General features: G+C 31.0%; 1 protein-coding gene across 1 annotated transcript; it reads left to right on the forward strand.

Annotated features, from left to right (window-relative positions):
• Positions 1-10,384: 10,384 nt before the first annotated feature.
• On the forward strand, positions 10,385-11,771 carry LOC129870399 (NAC domain-containing protein 2-like). Its single transcript, XM_055945173.1, has 3 exons — positions 10,385-10,759; positions 10,835-11,115; positions 11,198-11,771. Exons 1-3 carry the CDS (start codon positions 10,591-10,593, stop codon positions 11,594-11,596), a joined length of 849 nt encoding a protein of 282 aa, XP_055801148.1. The 5' UTR covers positions 10,385-10,590; the 3' UTR covers positions 11,597-11,771.
• Positions 11,772-22,995: the final 11,224 nt, after the last annotated feature.

A 22,995-nucleotide genomic window follows, 5' to 3' on the forward strand; every position in this document is an offset into this window, starting at 1 on the left:
TTGATTCGGATTGTAATAATTTATTTACTTATGTTATTTATGCTTGCTTAGATATTAATTTTAATTTGTTTTAACTTAATTAGATTTTCCTAAAGATAAACCAATTCATGTTAATTTATTCTTTAAATAATTTTCTACCTTTACTTAGTCATTTGATAAACTTTTTACTTTTTTTATAGACATGTATATTCTTTTCTAATGTTTAAATTTGATCATTTATCTAAAAAACATAATAAAAATAATAATTTTAAAATCTTTTTTTCCTTTTAAATTAATATTTTTCAAAAGTTAGTCAAATAATTTTTTAAATCGTCGGATAACCGCGCGTTAGCGGTCAATTTGAATGCTTAACACCTTCTCAAAATGAATATAAGAACCTCGTACCTTTTTCTCTAAATTTTTAAGACTTAAATTTGTTAGGTTCTTTTAATTAAGTTTTTTTTAATTTCTTTAAAAAATTAAGTGACGACTCTTCTTTTCTAAAATTGATTTTTTCTCTATAAAATTGAAATTAATTTTAAACTATATTTTTTCAACATAACACATAACACAAAAAATACACACCAAAAGAAAAATACAAGCAATTAATATATGAAAAAGTCCAGAACAATACATTAAATCACTACACATTAGAGTCACAAGTTAAAATACCTGGAAAAGATATAAATTTCCCCCATGAAGTTGGACCGAAAAGTCAGTTACATATATAAATTATCATGGCAACCTATTACACACCTAAACTATCTAAAAGTGAAATTATTATCCCCTGACGTGGCAAAAAGAAAGCACGCCAGATTCTGTAAAGTAAAAAAAATATTAAAAAAAAATAATCACCCACCGCACATTCTTTCTTCTTTACATCCACCTCAATTTACTGTCATTTTAAATCTTGATTTTTTTTCTTCAAAACCAAGTAAAAAAATTTAAAAAACAAAATCACCCCACTCCCACATCCTTTCTTCTTCACACCACCTACCCTCTTCTTCTTTACACCCACCTCTATTTATTCCCCATTTTGAATCTTGTTTTTTTTTTTTCAAAATTCATTAAGAAGAAGAAGAATTATTCTCCCCATTTTGGTGGAGAAGACGATTGGAGTTTGGGGAGGGGGGGGGGGTCGGATGGGTGGTTAATAATTAATTAGGAGTTAATTAGTATAAGATATAATTAATAAAAGAAAAGTTAATTAGTAAAGAAAACAAATATATAAAAAATCGGATGGATAGTTAATAATTAATTAGGAGTTAATTAGTATAAAATAAAATATAGTTAATAAAAGAAAAGTTAATTAATAAAGAAAAGAAAAGAAAAGAAATATAAAAAATTGAATGGGTGGTTAATAATTGATGGGTAGTTAATAATTAATTAGGAGTTAATTAGTATAAAATATAGTTAATAAAAAAAAAGTTAATTAATAAAGAAAAGAAAAGAAATATAAAAAATTGGATGGGTGGTTAATAATTAATTAGGAGTTAACTAATATAAAATATAGTTAATAAAAAAAAAGTTAATTAATAAAAAAAAATTAAAAAAATTATAATTTCTGATGTAGCGATGATGTGACGCCACATGACAGCGAGTGTAATACGCCACATACTATCAGAATGATGTTATAATTTAAGTGTATAACTGATTTTTCGATACAGAAGAAAATATGTCTTTCTCCTTAGAATAATACCTGTGTTCCATACATATAAAAATGTATGCCGAAAATGGCATGTTGCATAGCAGAAAGATATACTCTTTCACTACATCACTTAAGGAATTCCCTGCAAAAAGGAGTGTAGTAATGGACCCAAAAGAAAGGATCCATTAGCTTAAATAAGGAGATTTTGACCAGATTATCAACTGATTCAACTAAGGAAAAATTATTTAATTGAGTGTTTTTTAAAAATTAATTACTGATTTTAGTGATATTTTTTATTTAATACAATTTATAGCAATACATAGCATAAATCTACACTTGTATTAAAAGTGAATTATCCATACAATATAAATGTATTATAAGTGTTTTAAAATATATATTATGTTTGTGTTGTAAGAAATTGACATAATGTATTATAAATCTATTAAAGTAAGTGATAAATGTATTATTTATCTATAAAACTTGTATTATATATGTTTTATAAATAGTTCTTTGCAATATGTATTAAAACTATATTATAAATGTTCAGTAAATTTTTTTTTATTGCTATAAATGATAAATATTTTCTTAATATTGTATATTTATGTAACTTTCCCTTCAACGAATACTGATATTTGAGTGAGTAACTCAAATTTTGGTGGATCGATCAACCCATTGCTTTGTTCTTCGATTAATCTAGGGCTCTTTTTAGGAGTAAGAAAATTTTTAATTTTTTTAGGCATAATATCAAAAGCAAAACGAAATAATAAAAAAAAAAAAAATGAGTTGAAGAAGAAGATAACTATGGAGAAGATGATGTGGAGAGAGGTTTACTGGTTCTTAGCTTTTTAAATGATGTGTGGCAGTATAATTAAATTCCTAGATTGTAGTAAAGGATTTACTCACATTGAATGTCCCCCTATTTTTTCTCTTACATTTAATGAATGTTAATAATTAATAATTTAATTTAATTCAAATCTGTTAGGACCCTGTAATTAAACCTTTATTCTTAGTCATTATAAAATAATACATTTATAAGATGTAATATATACTTTTAAATAAATATATGGTATGATTTTTTATTAAAGATATTATTATTGTTATGTTATTAATTGATAAATCTTAACTTCCGTCTTATCTCGATGCGTATATTTTACATAATAATATATATCTATCTATACTATATTAAAAGAATGAAGTTTTTTAAAATATTGATTGAACTTTTTGTCTTTCATTAAAAAAAACTTTATTTTAGATAAAATCGTCTTTTTACCATTCTCCTTCAATTGTTATATCATTATTTTAGTAATATTAAATATTAATTATAATGAATATAATAAAAATTAAATAGAAAAAATTTTCTTATTATGATTAAAGTTCTATATGAAGAATATTTTTCTAACTAAAATTCTTTTAGTCTTAGAAGTCCTTTAACATAAAATTTAAGCATTAATTTTATAAGGAAATAAATTTGTTTAAGACCGCTGACGTACTAATATTGATTAGAATGCAAAGCGGACTCAAATTGCTTTTTATATCAATTTTCGTAAAACCTCCTATAGATATGAAAAGGTTAATTTTTCATCGATAAAACATTATGAAAATTAATAAGTTTTTTAAGTTACTTTTTCGGCTGTTTGGTACGGATTGTTTTGGTGCACTTTCTATTCCATTAGATTTTAGGACACTTTTTCTTATAATACGACAAATTATCAGGAGTCCTCTAATTTGGATTTTTTTAAAAATCTTTGGTGCGACAACTTATGAGGAGTTCTTTAGATTAAGAAATTAGTATGTGTTTATTCTATGAAATTGTATCATATGCTTTGTATTATTCTTTGTGTTGGCTGATATTAGGGTTTGATGTGTTTTTGTTGCTCTGTTTTACTTAATATAGATGGTAGATGAATATTTAGTCGAGCTTTGAGGAACATAAGGTTAGATTTGATCATATTGTTTTGATATTTTAATTATTCCATTATTTTATTATAGTTTCTATTATGTTACTATCTAATGTTTTTGTTATTATATGTTGTTTCTTGTACTTTTGTAACTATATTTTTTTTTGAACAACTTTGGATTTGTCCTTGAATCGAGGGTTTTACAAAAATAACCTGAGACAAGCTAAGGTTTGCATATAATTTATTTTTTCTATGTTTAAATAAAAATTTACCCAAACGAGATTTATGCATATCATGGTAAATTTTCAAGGTACAAATTTTATCCCTTTTATTTCTCTTTTTATTGTTTGTTTATTAAATATAGTCAAATATTGGTGAATTCCCTTTGTTTTAATTTTGTTTCTGTAAATTTAATCCGTTAATTTTCATCATGTGTGTTGTTGTTGTGTTTCTTATTGAATTTTGTTTAACGTTTTCTTTATTGTGTGAAAAGATGAGTTGGGTGGTTAAATTTTAGTGTCTTCATCAAGATTAAAATTAATATAATTAATTGAGGCTCTAATGAAGTATTTTTTTTTTCTTTCAGCAAGTATAAACAAGAGGTCAACACTAGGTATTACTTCGAACTTTATTTATTGGTTCGTATACTTTCGCTTATCTCTTTTTGAATATTTTTGGACTATTTTTCTTTGATTTGATGGCTTATTGAAAATAATTTAAGATAGAATAAAATATATATATATATATATATATATATATATATATATATATATATATATATATAGTCCAACCCCCCCCCCCCCCCCCCCAATCTCATTTTGTAGAACTATAAAGATTGTTGTTGTTATTGGTAAAAGGAGAATATATGATAAAAATGTATTAAAAGAATTAATGTAGATTTCAAAAATATATGTTTAAATATATAATCAATAATTTTACCTTATATAATCTTATGTAAATTATGGTAACAACAACAACAACATCCCAGTGAAATCTTCTCTTAAATTATGACAAAACAAAATTTTTTAAAAAATAAAGCAAAGACTTGAGGGTTTCTTAAACAACTTTTTAATTTTTCTATATGAAATTATTATTATTTAGATAGATATAATATTTATTTTAATATTAATTATTAATTAATTTATAATTTTGTTTGTCTTACATATAACTTTTAAGTATTAATACGAAGCTCTAAATTAGTATTAAATAAAACGTCTCATGTTCACGTCTTTCAAAACACTGGGTGGGTCGAAAATCAAATCGGAATAATAAGTTAAAACATGCGCGAATGTCTTTTGAAGATATAAAATGAGCCTTGAAAATAAAGTTATTTTTTTCTTTTTTCTTATCTTAATCCTTTTTCATTATGGACCTATCACGTGTCTCTATGGATATTATTTTAAAATGGATCGACGGGCTGATCTGCTCCAATAAACAGCCCATAAGTGAGGTGGCTAAGATAATAACCACAAGCTAACTCATCTTTTATAACCACTTTTCAATTTTCTAAAGCAGGGGAGATTTCTAGCAACTTTTGGTGGTTAGCCAAAGATGCACTCAGGTTTTAACGGAGTTATGTAAAGCCGAGGAAAAGATTATATTATTTATATATAATTAATTTTTTTTTAAAAAAGAAAATGTTTATAGAGTATAGAGGATGTTTGGATTATCTTATTTTAAATAGATTTTGGTTTTTAAAATTTTTAGAGATGTTTGGAAAAAAAAAATTCCTTTTAAGCACCTATATTTAGGCTAAAAAAAGTATAAAAATAAGCTAACTCAACTTATGTTTTTTAGCTTTTAACTTATAAGTTATTTAAAAAAAATCAATTCAAACATTCTTTCAGAATTCCTTCGATTTTATCTTATGTTTACTTTTTCATATTTTGACCTTCCTAAGTAAAAATTCATCACTGGATATCTAGAATTTGTGGCTGGATGAATAAAATCCTTTCATTTTTAATTAGAAATTTTGGGTTGAAGTCTAATTTAGTGTAAAAAAAAATCCTATTAGGAAAATGCTTTCTCCTTAAATGAACAATAAGTAATGTAAATCTAAATCAGTTGAAGTTTCAATATAAATATCAAATAGGTTAAGGTAAAAAAAATATATTTTAAACTGCAACTGCTTGATAAAAATAATAAAAATCAAAAATTTGATTCAAAAACGTCGAAAAAAGCAAGTAATAAAAGATAATGTACTTGCTCAATAAGGAATAAAAAAGGTGTCCCCTTCAATTTATGGAGACTTTTTGATTGTTAAAATTGTAGTAATTGGTTTGCTTTAAAATAAAGCTTCTTACTACATTCATGTACTTGCGATAAAAAGAAGCTAAACATTGCTATTACCATTTGACCTAAAAACCTTTATACCCAAAATAACAAATAGAAAGATATTAATACTACGAGATGTCACGCCAATAACTTGGATTTATATGTCTTTCTTTCTTTTTCCATCTTGGTAAAGTTTTTTCCTGAAATTATATCCTAGTTTTATATTTTTTATAAGAAATTTTTATTTTTACACATAAAATATATACAAAAAAATCACTTTTATTTATTAATTTGTAAGTGATCATAAAAAAATATTTTCATGTATAATTAAGTGCAAGGTGGAGTTGTAATTATTAAACTACAACTTCAATCCACAATAGTTGATCGATATAGACTTTGAACTTGAAAATGTTATTCGAAATGCATTAACTTTTTTCATATTATAGAGCAAAGGCAGTTTCAGATATTTTTTAATTTATTGGATTTTGAATATATTTTATGAAAAATATACTATTAGAATCAAAGTTATTGAATTTTATAGAATTTGAAATTTGTAGCATGGTTCCACCGTTGTTATAGGGAATATGATTATAGTATCATAGTCCTTACGTATCTGACGTAGTTATGAATTGGGAATGGTTGGAATAAGGATTGAATTGATGACAAGTTCACCAAAGAAGCATGTGTTAATTTAATAATAATAATAATAATAATAATAATAATAATAATAATAATAATAATAATAATAATAATAATAATAATAATAATAATAATAATATAACGTTCGATGACATGATTTCGTCCAATTCAAAACGTGTGTATTATTCATTCACCCACAAAATTTGGAAAAAAATTTACAGTATCTTTTTGGATTTGTTTTATTTAAGAAAATATGGTAAATTTTATAAATTATCACATAATTATAATGTTTTCCCCATCAAAGTCACATAAGTATGCTTCATAATAGAAAAATCACAAATCTTTCACCTACTAATATGTAGGAAAATCCAACATTCTGATGAGTGATAACATATATTGAAAAACATTGAGCACATGTTGCTAGATGGTAAGAAATTGAATTTTATGGAATAATAGATATTACCAGTAGTTATCAATGCATCAGATTTACTTTTATTTGGGTTGGAAATAATATAACTGTCCATAAAATAAATTATTGTTGTATTTTCGGTCTCGTTGAATGTCTGACGCGGCCATCAGATTTATCTTTATTTGGGCTGGAAATAATATAACTGTCCATAAAATAAATTATTGTTGTGTTTTCGGTCTCGTTGAATGTCTGACGCGGCCATAAGGTCACTAAAGCAATTGCTTAGGACTCCAATTTATTTGGGGATATATATATATAAAATCTCATGTATTGATAAATTTTAAAAAAATTGGGTAGAAAATATAATAATTTTTTTAATTTCATTTAATATAGGGATCGTTATGATAATTGAGAAATTGAATAGTAATTAGTTAATTATATCATCTTTTCTTATGTGACTATTTATTTTGTTGCATCATTTATATTCTGATGATTATCATGAACTAACATTATTATGCTTATATTTGCTTTTGTTATTCCCCTTTTCACTATTATCATTATTGAATATTATAAAGTATCTTAAACGGTCAAACCTTCTACGTTATGAAAGATCTATTCTTTTGTGTTTATAAAAAGATCAAATTTGTTTTTTGGTGTGTTCTTCAAATTTCAAGCACTATTTTAATATCATTATATCAACTTATCAAATTTGGCGCAACATTATTTCAATATATATAAACTTTTAAAACTTTTCAGTTATGTTTTATTATTCTAACTTTATATTATATATTTTTCATTGAAAATTTACATTGTTTACATTCTTATTTCATATTGTCCGTGTATATCCTACCACTTCAGACCTTATTTGTAGAATTACACTGAATATGTTATACTTATTCAATTTATATACGTCAACTAAAAAAGTAAGGCTTCTTTATTAAGTTTGGCTTTAGGCCCCAAACTTGTTGAGACGGCCCTGAGAATTAGGGGTGGGTGTTTGGTTCATCGGTTCGATTTTTGTTAAAGTTTGCTTCAGTACTTCGGTGTTTGATTTTGAAAAAGTGTGCACCGTAATTCAAATCAAATAAGATCATTTCGGTTCTATTTTTTCCACTTCGGTTCGATTTATTTTAGTGTTTTTAAAATGATTTTTCGGTGAAAATAAAAAATAAAATGAAAACATCCTGCGACTGCCTACTGTCCTGTACTTTAAACATCCAGCCAAGTGCCAATATTCAAAATACAAACATTACATTTAATTTTTAAATGCTACTGCCCAAACTAACACAAATGCACAAACATTACATTTAAATGTCCAGCCATGATACTGCCTAATAATTGAACTGAACAAGTTTATGGTCTGCGTGAGCCTAAGAATTGAACTGAACAAGTTTATGGTCTGCGTGACTGCGCCTCTGCGAGTTTTGTCTTGTTTAGACTTTAGGGCTTTAAAATTTGGGCCAAATTCAAAATGGGTTGGGTAAAAATTTAAATATTTTGAGTCAAAATATATAAGTAATATAATTTAAAATATTTTTTAAATTTATTTAATAAAACTCCGGTTCTTCTGTGCACCGTGGTTTCGTGATCCTTACACCGAACATCGAATTGAAGAACCGAAGTTTCTGAAAAGAAGAACGGCACCAAATCGAAACATTAACGAATCGACACTAAAAACCAAATTAATTTTGTTCTGTTCCGTTCGATTTTTTGATTTTTCGGTATTTATGCCTATCCCTAATCAGAATGTTATCAGTGTATCAAAAGTAATAATTTTGTGCTAAATTCTTTCTAAAGACCCTTTTAGTTGTTTGATTCATGACTAGAATTATTTTCATTGAAGCACAATAATCTCTGTAACTATATTCAAAGATAATGTAAAGTTTTAATGATTGAGAAATTGCCTACAATCACAACTCATATATCACGTATGGATGCTATTTTCAACAAGTCACTTTCTTTAATATAAACAATGAATCTATACGATCGCCAAGTGCATATAAGTTTCATCACATCATTGTGGAATGGGAAAAAGTGCTTGCATTTGTTCTAAAGACCTTTTCCCCCTCTTTTTGGAAAGGAACAAAACAAAAAAGATGTAGTGGAGCTCTAATTTAGCCATGCAATAACACAAATGATTCTCTCTAGCTAGCTATTTTTTTTTGTTTGTTTTCTATTCAGTACTATCCGGTATTCATATTGGAGTCTAATTAAATTCAGATTCACGTCAGAAAGTCTCACATTGGGAAGTAAAGTGATCCCTAACAAAGATGACTCCATACCCAAGAGAACTTCAACTCGAAACCTCTAGTTAAGGATGAAAGCGTACTTATCACTTCACCACAACTCCGGGGATGATTCTCTCTGGCTATTACTTGACGCGGTACATTCATATCTATCAAAGATATTAATTTGGATAAAATATCAAAACTCTATAATATCAAAAAGTCCAAAAGTTCTCTAATAATATTGTCCTCATCATACACCTAAATCTTCAACCTTTTAAATTGATGAATATGGAATATATATGACCCGAAGTCAGAATTTTCATTAGGGGATTCAAAATCTATAGAAGTAAACACACGAACTAGCCGAAGAGAGTTCGACATCTACTATATATACATAAAAATAATTTTAATCATATATAAATAGTATAATTTTTCGTCAAAGAATGTTCAAATGAACCGCTTGACCCAAGCTGGCACTACCCCTTATACAATTCATTTTATTAACAATGGAACACGAACCATTTTGTACAAACTCGATTATTTCACTAGGTACCTGTCATCTTCCACTAGCATGACTATCGAATAATATTATACACCAAACTAAGGTTAGATACATGGCACAAAATTATATAACTTTTTTCGTCTTAATACATTGGGAATTGAACCTTAATCTCCAATAATTTTCACTCTTATTAGCGTTGTCACACACTTCAATATGAGATCATAACACTATTAGAAATAAAAGTTTTTTCACTGTGAATTAATAAGAAATTTGTGTTATAGAACATGATTTTTCCACTCATTTCTAACTATACAAGCTCTTCAACAATAATGAGAAACTTCTTAATTTTTTGGTATGAAAACATTATTAATTTTTTTTCTCACCTAGTCAATCAAAATATTCAGTGGAAATAGCCACCGAAAGTTTTTCAGTAAAAAAAATAATGATTTTTTATTAGTGTATCAATCACTTCTCGCAGAACTTTACTTATTTATTTTAATTTTGGTACTCAAAATCGAAAAAAGCTAGCCATGGAATGAAAAAGTTTGTTAAAGTAGCACAAACAAGAAAAGAAAAAGATAAGAACTAAGTATTTCCTCCCACCCTCACCCCATACTCATAGATATGTTATCCATTGGATGAAGAAATTAATTAAAGTAATACACCTAATCTTCAAGTATAGTTTGCTATACTCATAATACGAGGAATGCTAAGTCAAAAATAGCCAATTATCGAACCCCATATGATGTAAACAAATTAGCAACAAGACAAAAATCCTCAAGAATAAATTGGCCAACTTTCTCCTTTCAAACATTCAATTACTCTCCCACTTCTCAATAGTTTCCTCTTACATAGAATCAAATTCCCTTACATGAACCCCACTTTATCATACTTTTCTTAGCTTACCAAAAAGGATTTGTAAAAGATTTGTTCTATTCCACAAATCATACAACATATATATTTGTCCCTTCTATTTTAATATCTTCCTTAGCTTGACCATTATTTTTTAAAAAATGGTTGGCAAAAATAGCCCGGAGCAACTTCCTCCAGGATTTAGGTTCCATCCAACTGATGAAGAATTAATCATGTATTATCTTCGAAATCAAGCCACCTCTAGACCCTGTCCTGTTTCAATCATCCCCGAAGTTGATGTCTATAAGTTCGATCCCTGGGAATTGCCTGGTTAGTATAATATAAATAATCATGTTTAATTAAAATAATTTTATGAATTTAATATTGACTTGATTTTTCACGTAGAGAAAGCTGAATTTGGAGAAAAGGAATGGTACTTTTTTACCCCTCGTGATAGGAAATATCCAAATGGTGTTAGGCCAAATAGAGCAGCTGTGTCAGGTTATTGGAAGGCTACAGGAACAGATAAAGCTATCTATAGTGGATCAAAATATGTTGGTATTAAAAAGGCTCTTGTGTTTTATAAAGGAAAACCCCCTAAGGGTATCAAGACTGATTGGATCATGCATGAATATAGATTGAGTGAATCAAGGTCTCAACCAACTAGGCCAAATGGATCCATGAGGGTAAGAATCAACTTCCATTAAAATCTTTTATGCTATTTTTTTTTGTCATGACTACTACTTACTTTTTGTTGAGCTTTTTCAGTTGGATGATTGGGTACTTTGTAGAATTTATAAGAAGAAGAATTTGGGAAGAGCTATAGAGATGATGAAAATGGAAGAAGACACACAACAGGCTGAAATAATGAGTTCTATTAATCCTATTGAAGTTGTGGCTACTAATGGACAACAAACATTGAAACTTCCAAGGACTTGTTCATTATCTCATTTATTAGAAATGGATTATTTTGGGTCAATACCACAACTATTTGATGACAATTTATACAATTCTATAAGCCAAAACAATACATTGATGACCAATGTTAATGGGTACGTGCCTCAAGCCATGGAGAAATTTCATCAACTAGGGGAAGTGTCACAAAATAACTCTAATAGCTTCTTGAAACAGCCAATTTTTGTGAATCCAGCCTTTCAATTTCAGTGACAAATATATGGATTCTAAGGGGAAATATTTCTACAACAGTAATTACTATGCCTCAATCCAAAGCAAGTTGAGCCGTGGCTGGCTATTAGTATCTCATCAACAATTGTAATATATAGATGTAATTCAAAGGTCAAAAATATATGACATTGTGTGATTGGTACCATTTACAAGCAAATGTCCATACCCAAAAAGAAAGGAAAAAAAGAGATTGTTGTATTACTATAGAATTTTATTTTCCAGAACTTGTTTGACAAATTAGTAATTTGCTTCTGAAATTATAATACTAATATTTTACAACGATCTACCTTTCATTTCTATATTTAGCAAAGAAAATGTCAATTTAGTGGGTGCATAAGCTTGACTTATAACCTCATTCTTCACTTTTTTCTTTCCTTGATTTTTTTTTAAAAAATTATAATTTATAATTGGTAAAATTGGAAATTATTGACTACCTAATCCGTGTTGAAATAATATTATCAAACTAATAGAGATAAGCGACAAGTGATATTTTTTCAAGTGGTTAAGCATTTTCATAATTAATTGATAATTTAAGGATTCAAATTACACCAAGAACATTATTGATCCTCCTAATTAATAAGATGGGGTGGAAAAAAACAAAACTAACAGAGATAAGCCTTAATTTGTTAGGATGAACTCCACATAGAAGAGGAATGATGATGTCTTCAAACATAATAATGATTACAATAATAATTTATAAATGACAGTAAATCCTCAATCTCATGTGATATACTTTTTCCATCTTAATTTATGTAGTATTATTTAAATTTTTGTGAGTCATATAATCAATAATTTAAAATATATATTTAAAAAATCATGATAAAAAATTCTTCTTACATTCAAAATTTAAATAGTATCACATAAATAGTTTCAGTATTTTTTTTCTAGATGATGGGAGTAAGCAAAACACTTATCTTTTCTTTCAACTTCAACAAAGAAACAAAAGGAAAAGACTATGTCTAGCCTAACCATCAATGAATTGGGACACAAATTAGAACAGACAAGGATTTAAACTTCAACCAGAGAAATTATTTATGATATATAATTGCCACTTGTGTTGATGAAAATTGGCAAGTAAAATAATCAAAATGCACCATCCTTATCACAAATACAAAAATTATGGATGACAAGAGCATAAATGTGAAAGGTGATTGGGAAAAGGTGGACGTTTATAATTGACAAAAGAATGAAGGTGATATCCATGATTTTTTTTTTCTATTTGGTGTCCGAAGCCTTTGGAGCTCCGATTAAATTTAGATCATGCACTGCAAAATTTATTTAAAAATGACCTCCCAATTAATTTTTTTTTATATCCAAAATTCGAACTTAAAACCTCTGATTAAAAATAAAATAGTCTGATAACCATGCTGAGTGGCTAAAGGAGTGTGGCATATGCATGGCCTATCAAAAAGATTAAAATAGAGTATCCTCATCTGTCTGACGTTGATATTTTTGGACTATTCTTCACTATTATATTTTTTATTTACCTCAATTTATGTAACAGTTATTTTATATTTAATATTAAATTAATTTTTAAAAAATTTTATTTTATTTTTATGAAGATAATTTGTAACTATATAAATATTATTACTTTTTTTATTTATTAAATTTCATTTGGTATCAAACTAGTATTATCACAAAAATTGAATCGGACAAAGATACTTTAAAATGGTCTCTATTTTATTTTATTTTTTATTTTCTGGCTAATTCACATCCTAGCTAATAACAAACTCCTATATTAAATTTCTGGATAAGATTGAACTGGTAAGTTTAGTCACAAAAGTTACACATTCGGATTGGACGTGATCTTCTTTATCAAATTATCCATTTATTTTTCTATTTCAAATTTCATTATCTTCTTGGTCTTAAATTTATCTGTTTGTATTTAATGGAAGTTTGAATCGAATTATTAAGTGTATTTTTTTAAATATAAGTTTGTATTTAAGTTGAATAAGTCTTAATTATTAAGATTTTTGAATAAAGTATTAATATTATTAAGATGTATTTTTGTGTGGATAATTTTTTATCACTATTCTATTAACAATCACCATTCACCACCACTAACCACTTCTTTCATTACCACCCTTGTTGACCATCATTATCGTCTCTGGCCGCTAATCATAACTACCAACCACGTTTATGGTCACAACCACCACTAACAATCACCACCGTTGTCAACCACTACTAATAATCGTTACCACATCTATCACATCCATCATTATAATTATATATGTGTATGTCCACTGTCTCCATTACCGCCCCTCCACCTCCACCACCACTATTAGTCATATCATAATTGCGGTCAATCAATTACCAACCACCTCGACCATCACAACTAGCAGCGCTTCCAACTATCACTAATACACCGTCAACCACCACATATATTTCAGTCACAACTATATATCAAAAGTGTCAATTACTAACATCAACTAATTTCACCATCACAATCACCACCATTGCTATCAATCACTAACATCATGTCATTCACTACAACACCAACCACCTCTATCATCACAAGCGAACATAAATTATATTTTTTTTATCAAATAATAGTTTTATTTTATTAATTTTTAAAAATATTTAATTACTTTTTAATTTTAATCGTATGTGTATTATGTTTATCAATAAATTTTGCACATTCAGATGTTAAAAAACAAACAGTCTTAATTATTCAATGTCCAAATTTAGAGACAATATTTTTATCTATGTATTCAAATTAAGATGATTTAACCTTAATGAAAATAAATGAGGCTTTACTCTAGTGACCGATATTAAGTTAATTTCTTTAAGGTTTTTAATAATTGTTATACAGTGGGTATAATTAACATCCTTATATAACATCCTTGAAAAGGCCTATGAAAAAGTTTCGAGGGATATCCTCTGGAAATGTTTAGAGGCAAAATGTGTCCCGATGAATTATATTAGAACAATAAGGATATGTATGATTGAGCCAAAACTGTCATGACCCAAATTCGGGTATGATGACACCTGTCCTTTCCTACCGGACAAGTCAGCCTAAAATTTAATATTTACGAAAAATTAAAGCGGAAACATTTTAAATAGGTATATAAATAAACCAAAAGTGGAAGTCTTCAACTTAAAATAACCCCCATAGACTGGTTGTCACATGTAAAAGCTTCTAAATATTCAGAAAACAGAAATAATACGAGTCTCAAGTATGTCTCTGACTCTCAAATAGAGAAAAGCATAAAATACAGGTATAAGAGAGTCCACTGAATGTCAATAACTACCTTTCTCAATCTCCTTGGAGTCTCTGATGATCAGAAAAGTGAATACTCACTGTCCGGGCTCCGAACCTACACAAGTGTAGAAATAAGAAGTGAGTACCAAACAACACGGTACTCAGCAAGTAAACTAAGAAAACCAGATAAATCTAGCAGATACTAAAACTCTTTTCATCCCAACCGAACCTCCTCAACTACAACCTACATAGAAAATCAATCCACTCTATTCTGCATAATTCAAATCGCAAATATATTATCAATACTCATCATCATCATCGAATAAGTAATATCAGCCTTAAATAAATCAATCTCAGAACATAGAGGTATATGCACAATTTCACGATGATAGATAAGATGCAATGTGATGTCACAAAAGATGATGCATGTATGTCCTAATGATACACATTCACTGTATAACAGAACAGAACCCATGGGGGCCTCACAAGGATTGTATCCGCCATAAATGTGTGGCCCGATCCTATCTCTCTCATAAAGTACTCTCGCCACGGACGTGTGGCCCGTTCCCTATTATCCTTTCAATATGAAACTGCTGAAACTATTTTCCATTGGCATAAGTATCAGTTTGCCGGAACCATTTCCATCGGCATAGTATCAATCGAGCCTCATCACAGTGTTTCAGAATCAATGCAGATAAGCATGTTCACATAGATAATGAGAAAATGATAGTGCTCACAGTCACATCACAGTTCATATTAATGCAATTTACGTCACACTATCAACAATATATCCACATCTACAATTACATTATTTATATTATATAAGTCATCAAGTCTCTATATCAATCCCTTCTATCACGTTTAGGACCAATCGGTGATCAAGTATAAATAAGTCAATTTCCAAGATCAATAATGAGTTTGTGATGATTCCTTTAATTCATAATCACATTTAGGCTATCATAGCAATTTAGCAAGTTTCATTTCAATTTCAAGTCAATGAATTCACATTTTTGATCAAATCATAGCACACAAATCTTTTTGATTCCCCGATCTTTTATTAGGCATAAATCATATGAATATTATCTCAAACCTTATTTTCATTTCACCCCAACACATAATCGAAAGTAAGTTCAAGTAATCTACAAGATTTATGAAATTTTAAAAGTTCACTTACCTTAAGCAAAATCATGATCAGTCAATCAACGTGAGCCTTCTCTTTCCGATTATACTCTAAAATACCAAAATCTAGTCAAATAATGTTTCACAATAAAAAAAATTGAGTCCAACGATACTAAAAACATGAAATTTGGGGAAAAGGGTCAAAAAGGCTAAAAAATTCGATTTCGAAAATGGGATCTTAATTTGAAAATTTTTAGATAAAATCGTTCCTCATAGTATTAGGAATGCAATGGTGAAAAACGTTTTGAAATTAGAGCTCAAATCAAATCACAATCATCATTTAAATAAATCTTCAAGTTCTTGAAGAAATCCTCAAAATTTGGGGTCCAAAATCCTTAATTCGAAGCTAAAAACATGATATAATGGATGGGTAATATAGTTTACTGGTTAAGAACACTTACCCAATCACTAAGAAAAGAAATTCTGCTTCAAAATTCTCTTATTTGAGCTCTCAAGATCTGAAAATGAGGGAAAAGACTAAACCCCGACCTTAAACCCCTTCGGGCCTTGCTTTCGTGAACCACTAATTGCTTTTGCGAGATTTGCGATCGCAACCCAATGTTTGCTTAAGAGAGCCCCATTAAAATCTCTCCCTTCGCGAAAGTGAGGGGACTTCACTAAAGCGGATGTCGAGAAAGAAAAAGGCCCTTCGCGATCGCGATCGCACCAGAACTTAGAACTCAGAAATCCACAAAATCACAAAGTCTCCGAATCGACCGTTGAGATTCATTCAAAATTATGTATACATAAACCATCAATGCTACCATACTAATTTTGATCTTTTGGACTCAATGGAATCATCAGAATTTATATTTGAGGTGTCCTTGACCCAAAATCTAAAAAGTCGCAACTAAACTAACTTTATGCCTCAAAAGACCAAAACGCCCTCAAAGCTTTTGAAAAATACACACAAACTCTCCCTAGGCCTAAAGTCATTCCCTAAATCCAACGGAGTTTTAGAAATTCAATTTCGAGCATTCGATTACCGAATATTGACCAAAGTCAATTCTATGGCCAAAAACTCAAAGATTTCTAACTTAACGCCTAAAATCGACGATATAACCCCGAATTTGATTCTGTCAACTCTCCTCGGCCAAATTCAACATTGCGGAGCTGATGGAATCAACATAATTTCATTCTGAGGATCAAAACTCTAAATGACCTCAAAAACCATTCTTAAGCAACTTAAGCCTCTAAAACTCAAAGTTTACCAAATATCTCAACTTTTCATGGAATTTCATGAAACCAAACACCGGGTACTGATTGAATATAACTCGGGAAAACTATAGGGAGGGGTAAAATAATTATTTTATAAAAATTACCAAAAATGACCTTTAGGGTAATTACATCATATACCACTAAAAATTACGTTTGTCCTCAAATATAAAGTAAAAAAAGGTACCTGAAGTCTCGATAAGCTGAGGATACCGAGCACGCATATCATCCTCCGATTCCCAAGTCGCTTCTCCAACTGAACACTACCTCCACTGCACCTTCACTGAAGCTATCTCCTTGGACCTAAGCTTACAGACCAGTCTATCAAGAATGTCTATAGGCTCTTCCTCAAATGTCAAATCTAAACCCAGTCTATCGAATTAAGGGAGATAACATGAGACTCATCCAGAACATACTTCCATAGCATAGAAAGATGAAACACAGGATGCACAACTGACAAACTAGGTGGCAACGCCAATCTGTAAGCCACCTCTTCCACTCGCCCCAAAATCTCAAATAGGCCAATATACCGAGGGCTAAGCTTACCCTTTATGAGCGACACTCAGAGCCAAACGTGATTACCCTCTATGAACTCCAATGGTTGAACTCTCCTGTCTGCATAGATCTTTTGCCTACTCTAGACTGTTAAGAGCCTACCCTGAATCATGCCAACTTGCTTCATGGCATCTCTAAGCAAGTTCGTGTCTAAAGAGACTATCTCAGTTGAATTAAACTACCGAATAGGAGATCGACATTGCCTATCATACAACGCCTCGAATGGGTCCATCTAAATACTGGAGTGATAACTGTTTTTGTAGGCAAACTTAGCTAAGGGAAAATGTTGATCCACATAGTACCAAATTCAATAACACAGGCTCAAAGTTGTACTCATATCAAGCCTAGTACCCAAACCATGCTGTAATGCCTGCCAAAAGTGCAAAGTAAACAATAAACCCTTATCTGAAATAATGGATACCGGTACATCATTAAGCCAAACGATCTGACCAATAAACAATTGGGCTAGCTTCTCCACAGTATACTTCACCCGAACCGAGATAAAATAGGCGGACTTGGTCATTCTTTCAACAATTACCCATATAGAATCATAGCCACCCATGGTGGGAGGAAAATCCACAACAAAATCCATGGTGATCCACTCCAACTTCTATGTAGGAATGGACATCCTATGAGTCACACCTCCGGGCCACTGGTGCTCAAACTTGACATGTTGGCAGGTCAAACACTTGGACATAAACTCTGCGATGTCCCTCTTCATCCCATGCCAATAATAATGCTCACTAAGGTCATGATGCATCTTTGCCGCGCCTAAATAAATATAATATCGAGAAAAATGAGCCTTCTCTAGAATTAATCTGATCAGATCACCCACCTTGGGCACACAAATCCTGCCCTCAATCCTCAAAATGCCCTCTGAATCAAGTCTAGCCTTCTTGGCTTCACCCCTTAGGACACCAGGTATCGCTAAAGTCACAGCCTTTGCACAACAATCAAGAATAGCACAATAAGGAGAAAGACAATTCATACTCAATATCACATCAAAGTCTACCATCCCAGAATAATTATGTCTACCAAAGTATCATACCTGGCTAAGGAAATGAGATAGGATCGATACACTCGATCCACCACTAAGGGCTTACCCACGAGTGTAGAAACATATGTATGAGTATGCAATCACAAGTCAAGTCAAATCCAGATGCAAAATAGGTAGACACATATGAGAAAGTAGATCCAGGATCAAATAATGTAGATGCAGGCCGATGACAAATCGGGATGATACCTGTAATAACTGTATTAGAAGCCTCAGTCTTATGTCTCCCCGAAAAAGCATACCACTAAACTCTTCTACCACCATCTACCTGAACCGTACCTCTACCCCGCAGAACCACAACACCACTACCGGAGGCTCTACCACACCTATCTTTCTGAGCTCTTTCCCGACCTTTAGCCGCAATCATTTTTTTATTTTAATAAACCATGAGGGGGTCAGGGGCTGAGAAACACCCTTAGGTCTTAATATAAATAAAATAAACATCAAAATACAAGAAGGGGGACATAAACCTTACCTCCAATCCTATGTTGGTTCCTAAGTCGATCATCCTACTATGAATAAAAAAGTTAGTCCCCATACTACAAAGGAAACCTAGTAACTAAACATCTTAGAAGAGAGTACTCCTCTCAAATACATAGTTTCTAGAAAATACATAAATAAGGGAGACTCCCCCCTTACAAAGGTAAGCAGAAAATCGTATGCTAATCCTATTCGAAAAAGCTATAAACTAAAGTAGAAATATCTAGGTTGAAAAGGATAAAGTAACTAAAGGAGATATAGAGATAACTATACCAAAAAGATAGTAACAATCAGTCGCTTCAAGGTGGCTTTTTGATCCTTTTCAGTTTCTTCCTTCTAAAGTTTGTCATCCCAAGCTTCTCAAGAAGATATGATCCTTTAGCTCTTGTAGGTAGTTGATGATAGGTATAATAATGCTGAGGGATATAATATTTGTGACTCTATTTGGACAAAATATCAGCTGTGCCATTTGCTTCTCTATATATGTGGCTGCATTGAAATTTTTCAAGTTGACTAATGAGCCTCTTCAAATCCATGATGTACTAGTACATTTTCCATGGGATTCGGATATTATTGTTGAGCCATTTGGTTAATCGTTCGGAGTCTACTTCCAGGTGAATTTTCATGTAGCCATGCTATGGGCACCAATGAATTCCATGTGCAGCAGCCTGTATTTCTGCTAAGTTGTTGGTCCCATATCCTAAGGGTATAGTAAATGCATAGATCAAATTTCCCTTGTGATCCCTGAGAATACCCCCTCCACTAATTTTCTCCGGATTGTTTAAAGTAGTACCATCTGTTTTAAGCTTGTATTTGAAGTTGTGTGGTTTTTTCCAAGTGACTTGTACATTCTTTATTTCATGTCTGCACCCTTCTACTATGTTAATCAACTCTGTCCAGCTTGTTGGCCAAGTCAAGTATGGGAAGGCAGTGTAGAGAAGGTGTGACACAACCTTGAATGTAATGAATTTCACTCTTATTACACTTAATTGCTTCCCTCCATACTTGACTGAGCACCTATTTTTCCATAGGTTCCAGCATATCAGAATAGGGAGTGAGTGTAGTATAAGTTTGTAGACCTCATTTCTATGATCTTTGGTTCACCAGTTCTGCAACACAGTCCTCAAAGGAAGGGGGTTATGATGAATACCTGTAAGATCAGAAAAAAACTTTTAAATGTGATTAGCAAAATTTCCAGAAATAAAAAAATGATCAATTATGTCCACCCCAGTTCTGGTACAGCAGGAGCAATTAGCAGGTTCTAATTCAAACCTAGTGATCTTGTCATTAGTAGGAAGTTTCCCTCTAAGTGCTCTCCAAAGTAGGAAGAATATCTTGAAAGGAATGTTCTTGTTCCAAGTATTGCTGTTAACTATGGTTTTACTCTTTTTTCTCTGATAATCTCCCAAGCAGAAGAACAAGTAAAAACTCTACTCTCAGTTGGTTTCCACACTGCCTGATCAGGTGTTCCTTCCTGATAATGGAAGTTAGCACTTAAGAATTTAGGAACCAGTAGGGGAGGTACATTTTGTCTTATCATACCCTCATTCCATTGACCATTCACTAGGAAATGAGAGACCTTGATGTTAGTTGGTTTGGATGGGTTGATCCTATGATTAGCAAGGGGTCCCATACTGACCAATCATCCCACCAAAAATAAGAACTACAAAAGTGAATTTTCCATTCAATTTGAGTGTCAACAGTGTGCCTATTCTTCATCAATTACTTCCAAACCAATGATTGGCTAGTGTGCCATTTCTTGGCAACTGGATTGGCTCTTTGGCAGTACTTGGCTTTCAAAAATTGACTCCATAAAGATTGTTTTGTCCTGAAATACCACCATTACTTATAATGTAAAGAGGTGCACATATCTGATAATTGTCTAACCCCAATACCTCCTTCCTCATAAGGAAAGTCAAGTGCCTCCCAAGAAGCCTAGTGGTATTTCTTCCTGTCTTTGTCCCAACCCCAAAAGAAATTACCAGTCAAGCTCTTGATATATCTTATGGTGGTTTTAGGAGGAGAGATGGATGAGATAATGTGAATAGGAAAAGATTGCAGGACATATTTAATCAGAGTGACCCTTTCCCATAGCTTAAGAGCCTTACTTGCCAATCACTGATTCTCTTACTAACTTTTGCTACCAAATCAGAGTAGTATATAAGTCTTTGGCGCCCAATGTACAAAGGACACCCTAGATAAGTAATAGGGCTCATCTTTTGAGAGAAATCAGTGACCTCTTTAATCATTTCCACAATGTTTTGATTTGTCTTGGAAGTGACCATAAAATGACTTTTGTCCCTATTAATAAGTTGATCAGAAGTTTCCTCATAGCTGGTAAGAGTCTGCATAATCAGCTTTAAAGACAATCTATTGGTAGAAGAGAAAATAATCACATCATTAGCAAAACTCAAATGGTTAATCTGAGGTCCTTTTCTCTCCATATGGAAACCTTTGTACTGCTGATTGTGGTGTAACATGTTCAACTTTCTAGATAGACTTCAGCTCCAAGGATGAATAATGTAGGTGAGAGAGGATCTCCTTGCTTGAGACCCCTAGGGCAATGAAAGAACCCATATCTTGTACCATTAATGATAATGGAATACCAATTGTTGCTCATAAATCTCCAAACCATGTCAATAAAGACTTCTCCAAATCCCATTCTCCTTAAAACCATACACGCGAAGGGCCAAGACACTCTGTCATAGGCTTTTGTCATGTCTAATTTGATAATCACATTATCTTCTTCTTTAGGCTTCTTGATACCATGAGTAATTTCTTGTGGTAGCATAATGTTTTCAGAAATATTCCTTCCCTTAACAAATCCAGACTGATTCTCTAAAATGAGATTGGGTAGTATAGGAGCAAGTCTGAGACATAAAAGCTTATAAATAATCTTACTAGTGAAATTACTTACAATGATAGGCCTAAATTCAGATAACTTATTGGGATGATCAACTTTAGGAAGAAGAACCAGACAAGCATGAGCGATGTATTTAGGAATGGTCTGACCACAGAAGAATGATTGCACCAAATCGAGGAAATCCACCTTAATAATGTCCAAACATGCTTGAAACAATTTCCCCCATACCATTAGGTCCTGCATCACAATTTGGACTCATGGAGAATCCCACCTGCTTTAATTCATCTATAGTAGGTAAGTTTTGAAGAACTATATTTTGATTAGGAGTAATAAGTCTGTGTATGCATTGTAAGACCTCTTCATTAATTCTATTCTCATGCCAGTAAATAAGTCCTTAAAATGATCACAAGTTGCAATTGCAATGTTCTTATCTCCTTGTATCCATTAATCCTCACCAATATTGATTTTTTGAATAAACAATGTTCTTCTCCTAACTCTCATAAGAGCATGAAAGTATTTGGAGTTAGCATCTCCTTCTTTAAACCACTGTAGCTGAGTCTTTTATTTGAGGATAGACTTTTCAGGTTTCATATATGTAATGTACTCTGCATTGATGCAATGAAGTTTGGATCTGGCCTCCTTAGAGTTATTGTTGATCACTTCCTCTTCAGCAACTCTGACCCTTTCCTCATAGTCTTTAACCACAACTAAAATGTCTCCATATTCACTTCTAGACCAATTACTAAGAGTGGAGGCCAACCTTTTCATTTTCTGATGAAAATTCCATATAGGATTCCTTGATATATCCCAGTCCTAGCAAGCTTTGACAATGT

Source organism: Solanum dulcamara, chromosome 10 (genome assembly GCF_947179165.1).
Source record: "Solanum dulcamara chromosome 10, daSolDulc1.2, whole genome shotgun sequence".
NCBI lineage: Eukaryota > Viridiplantae > Streptophyta > Magnoliopsida > Solanales > Solanaceae > Solanum > Solanum dulcamara.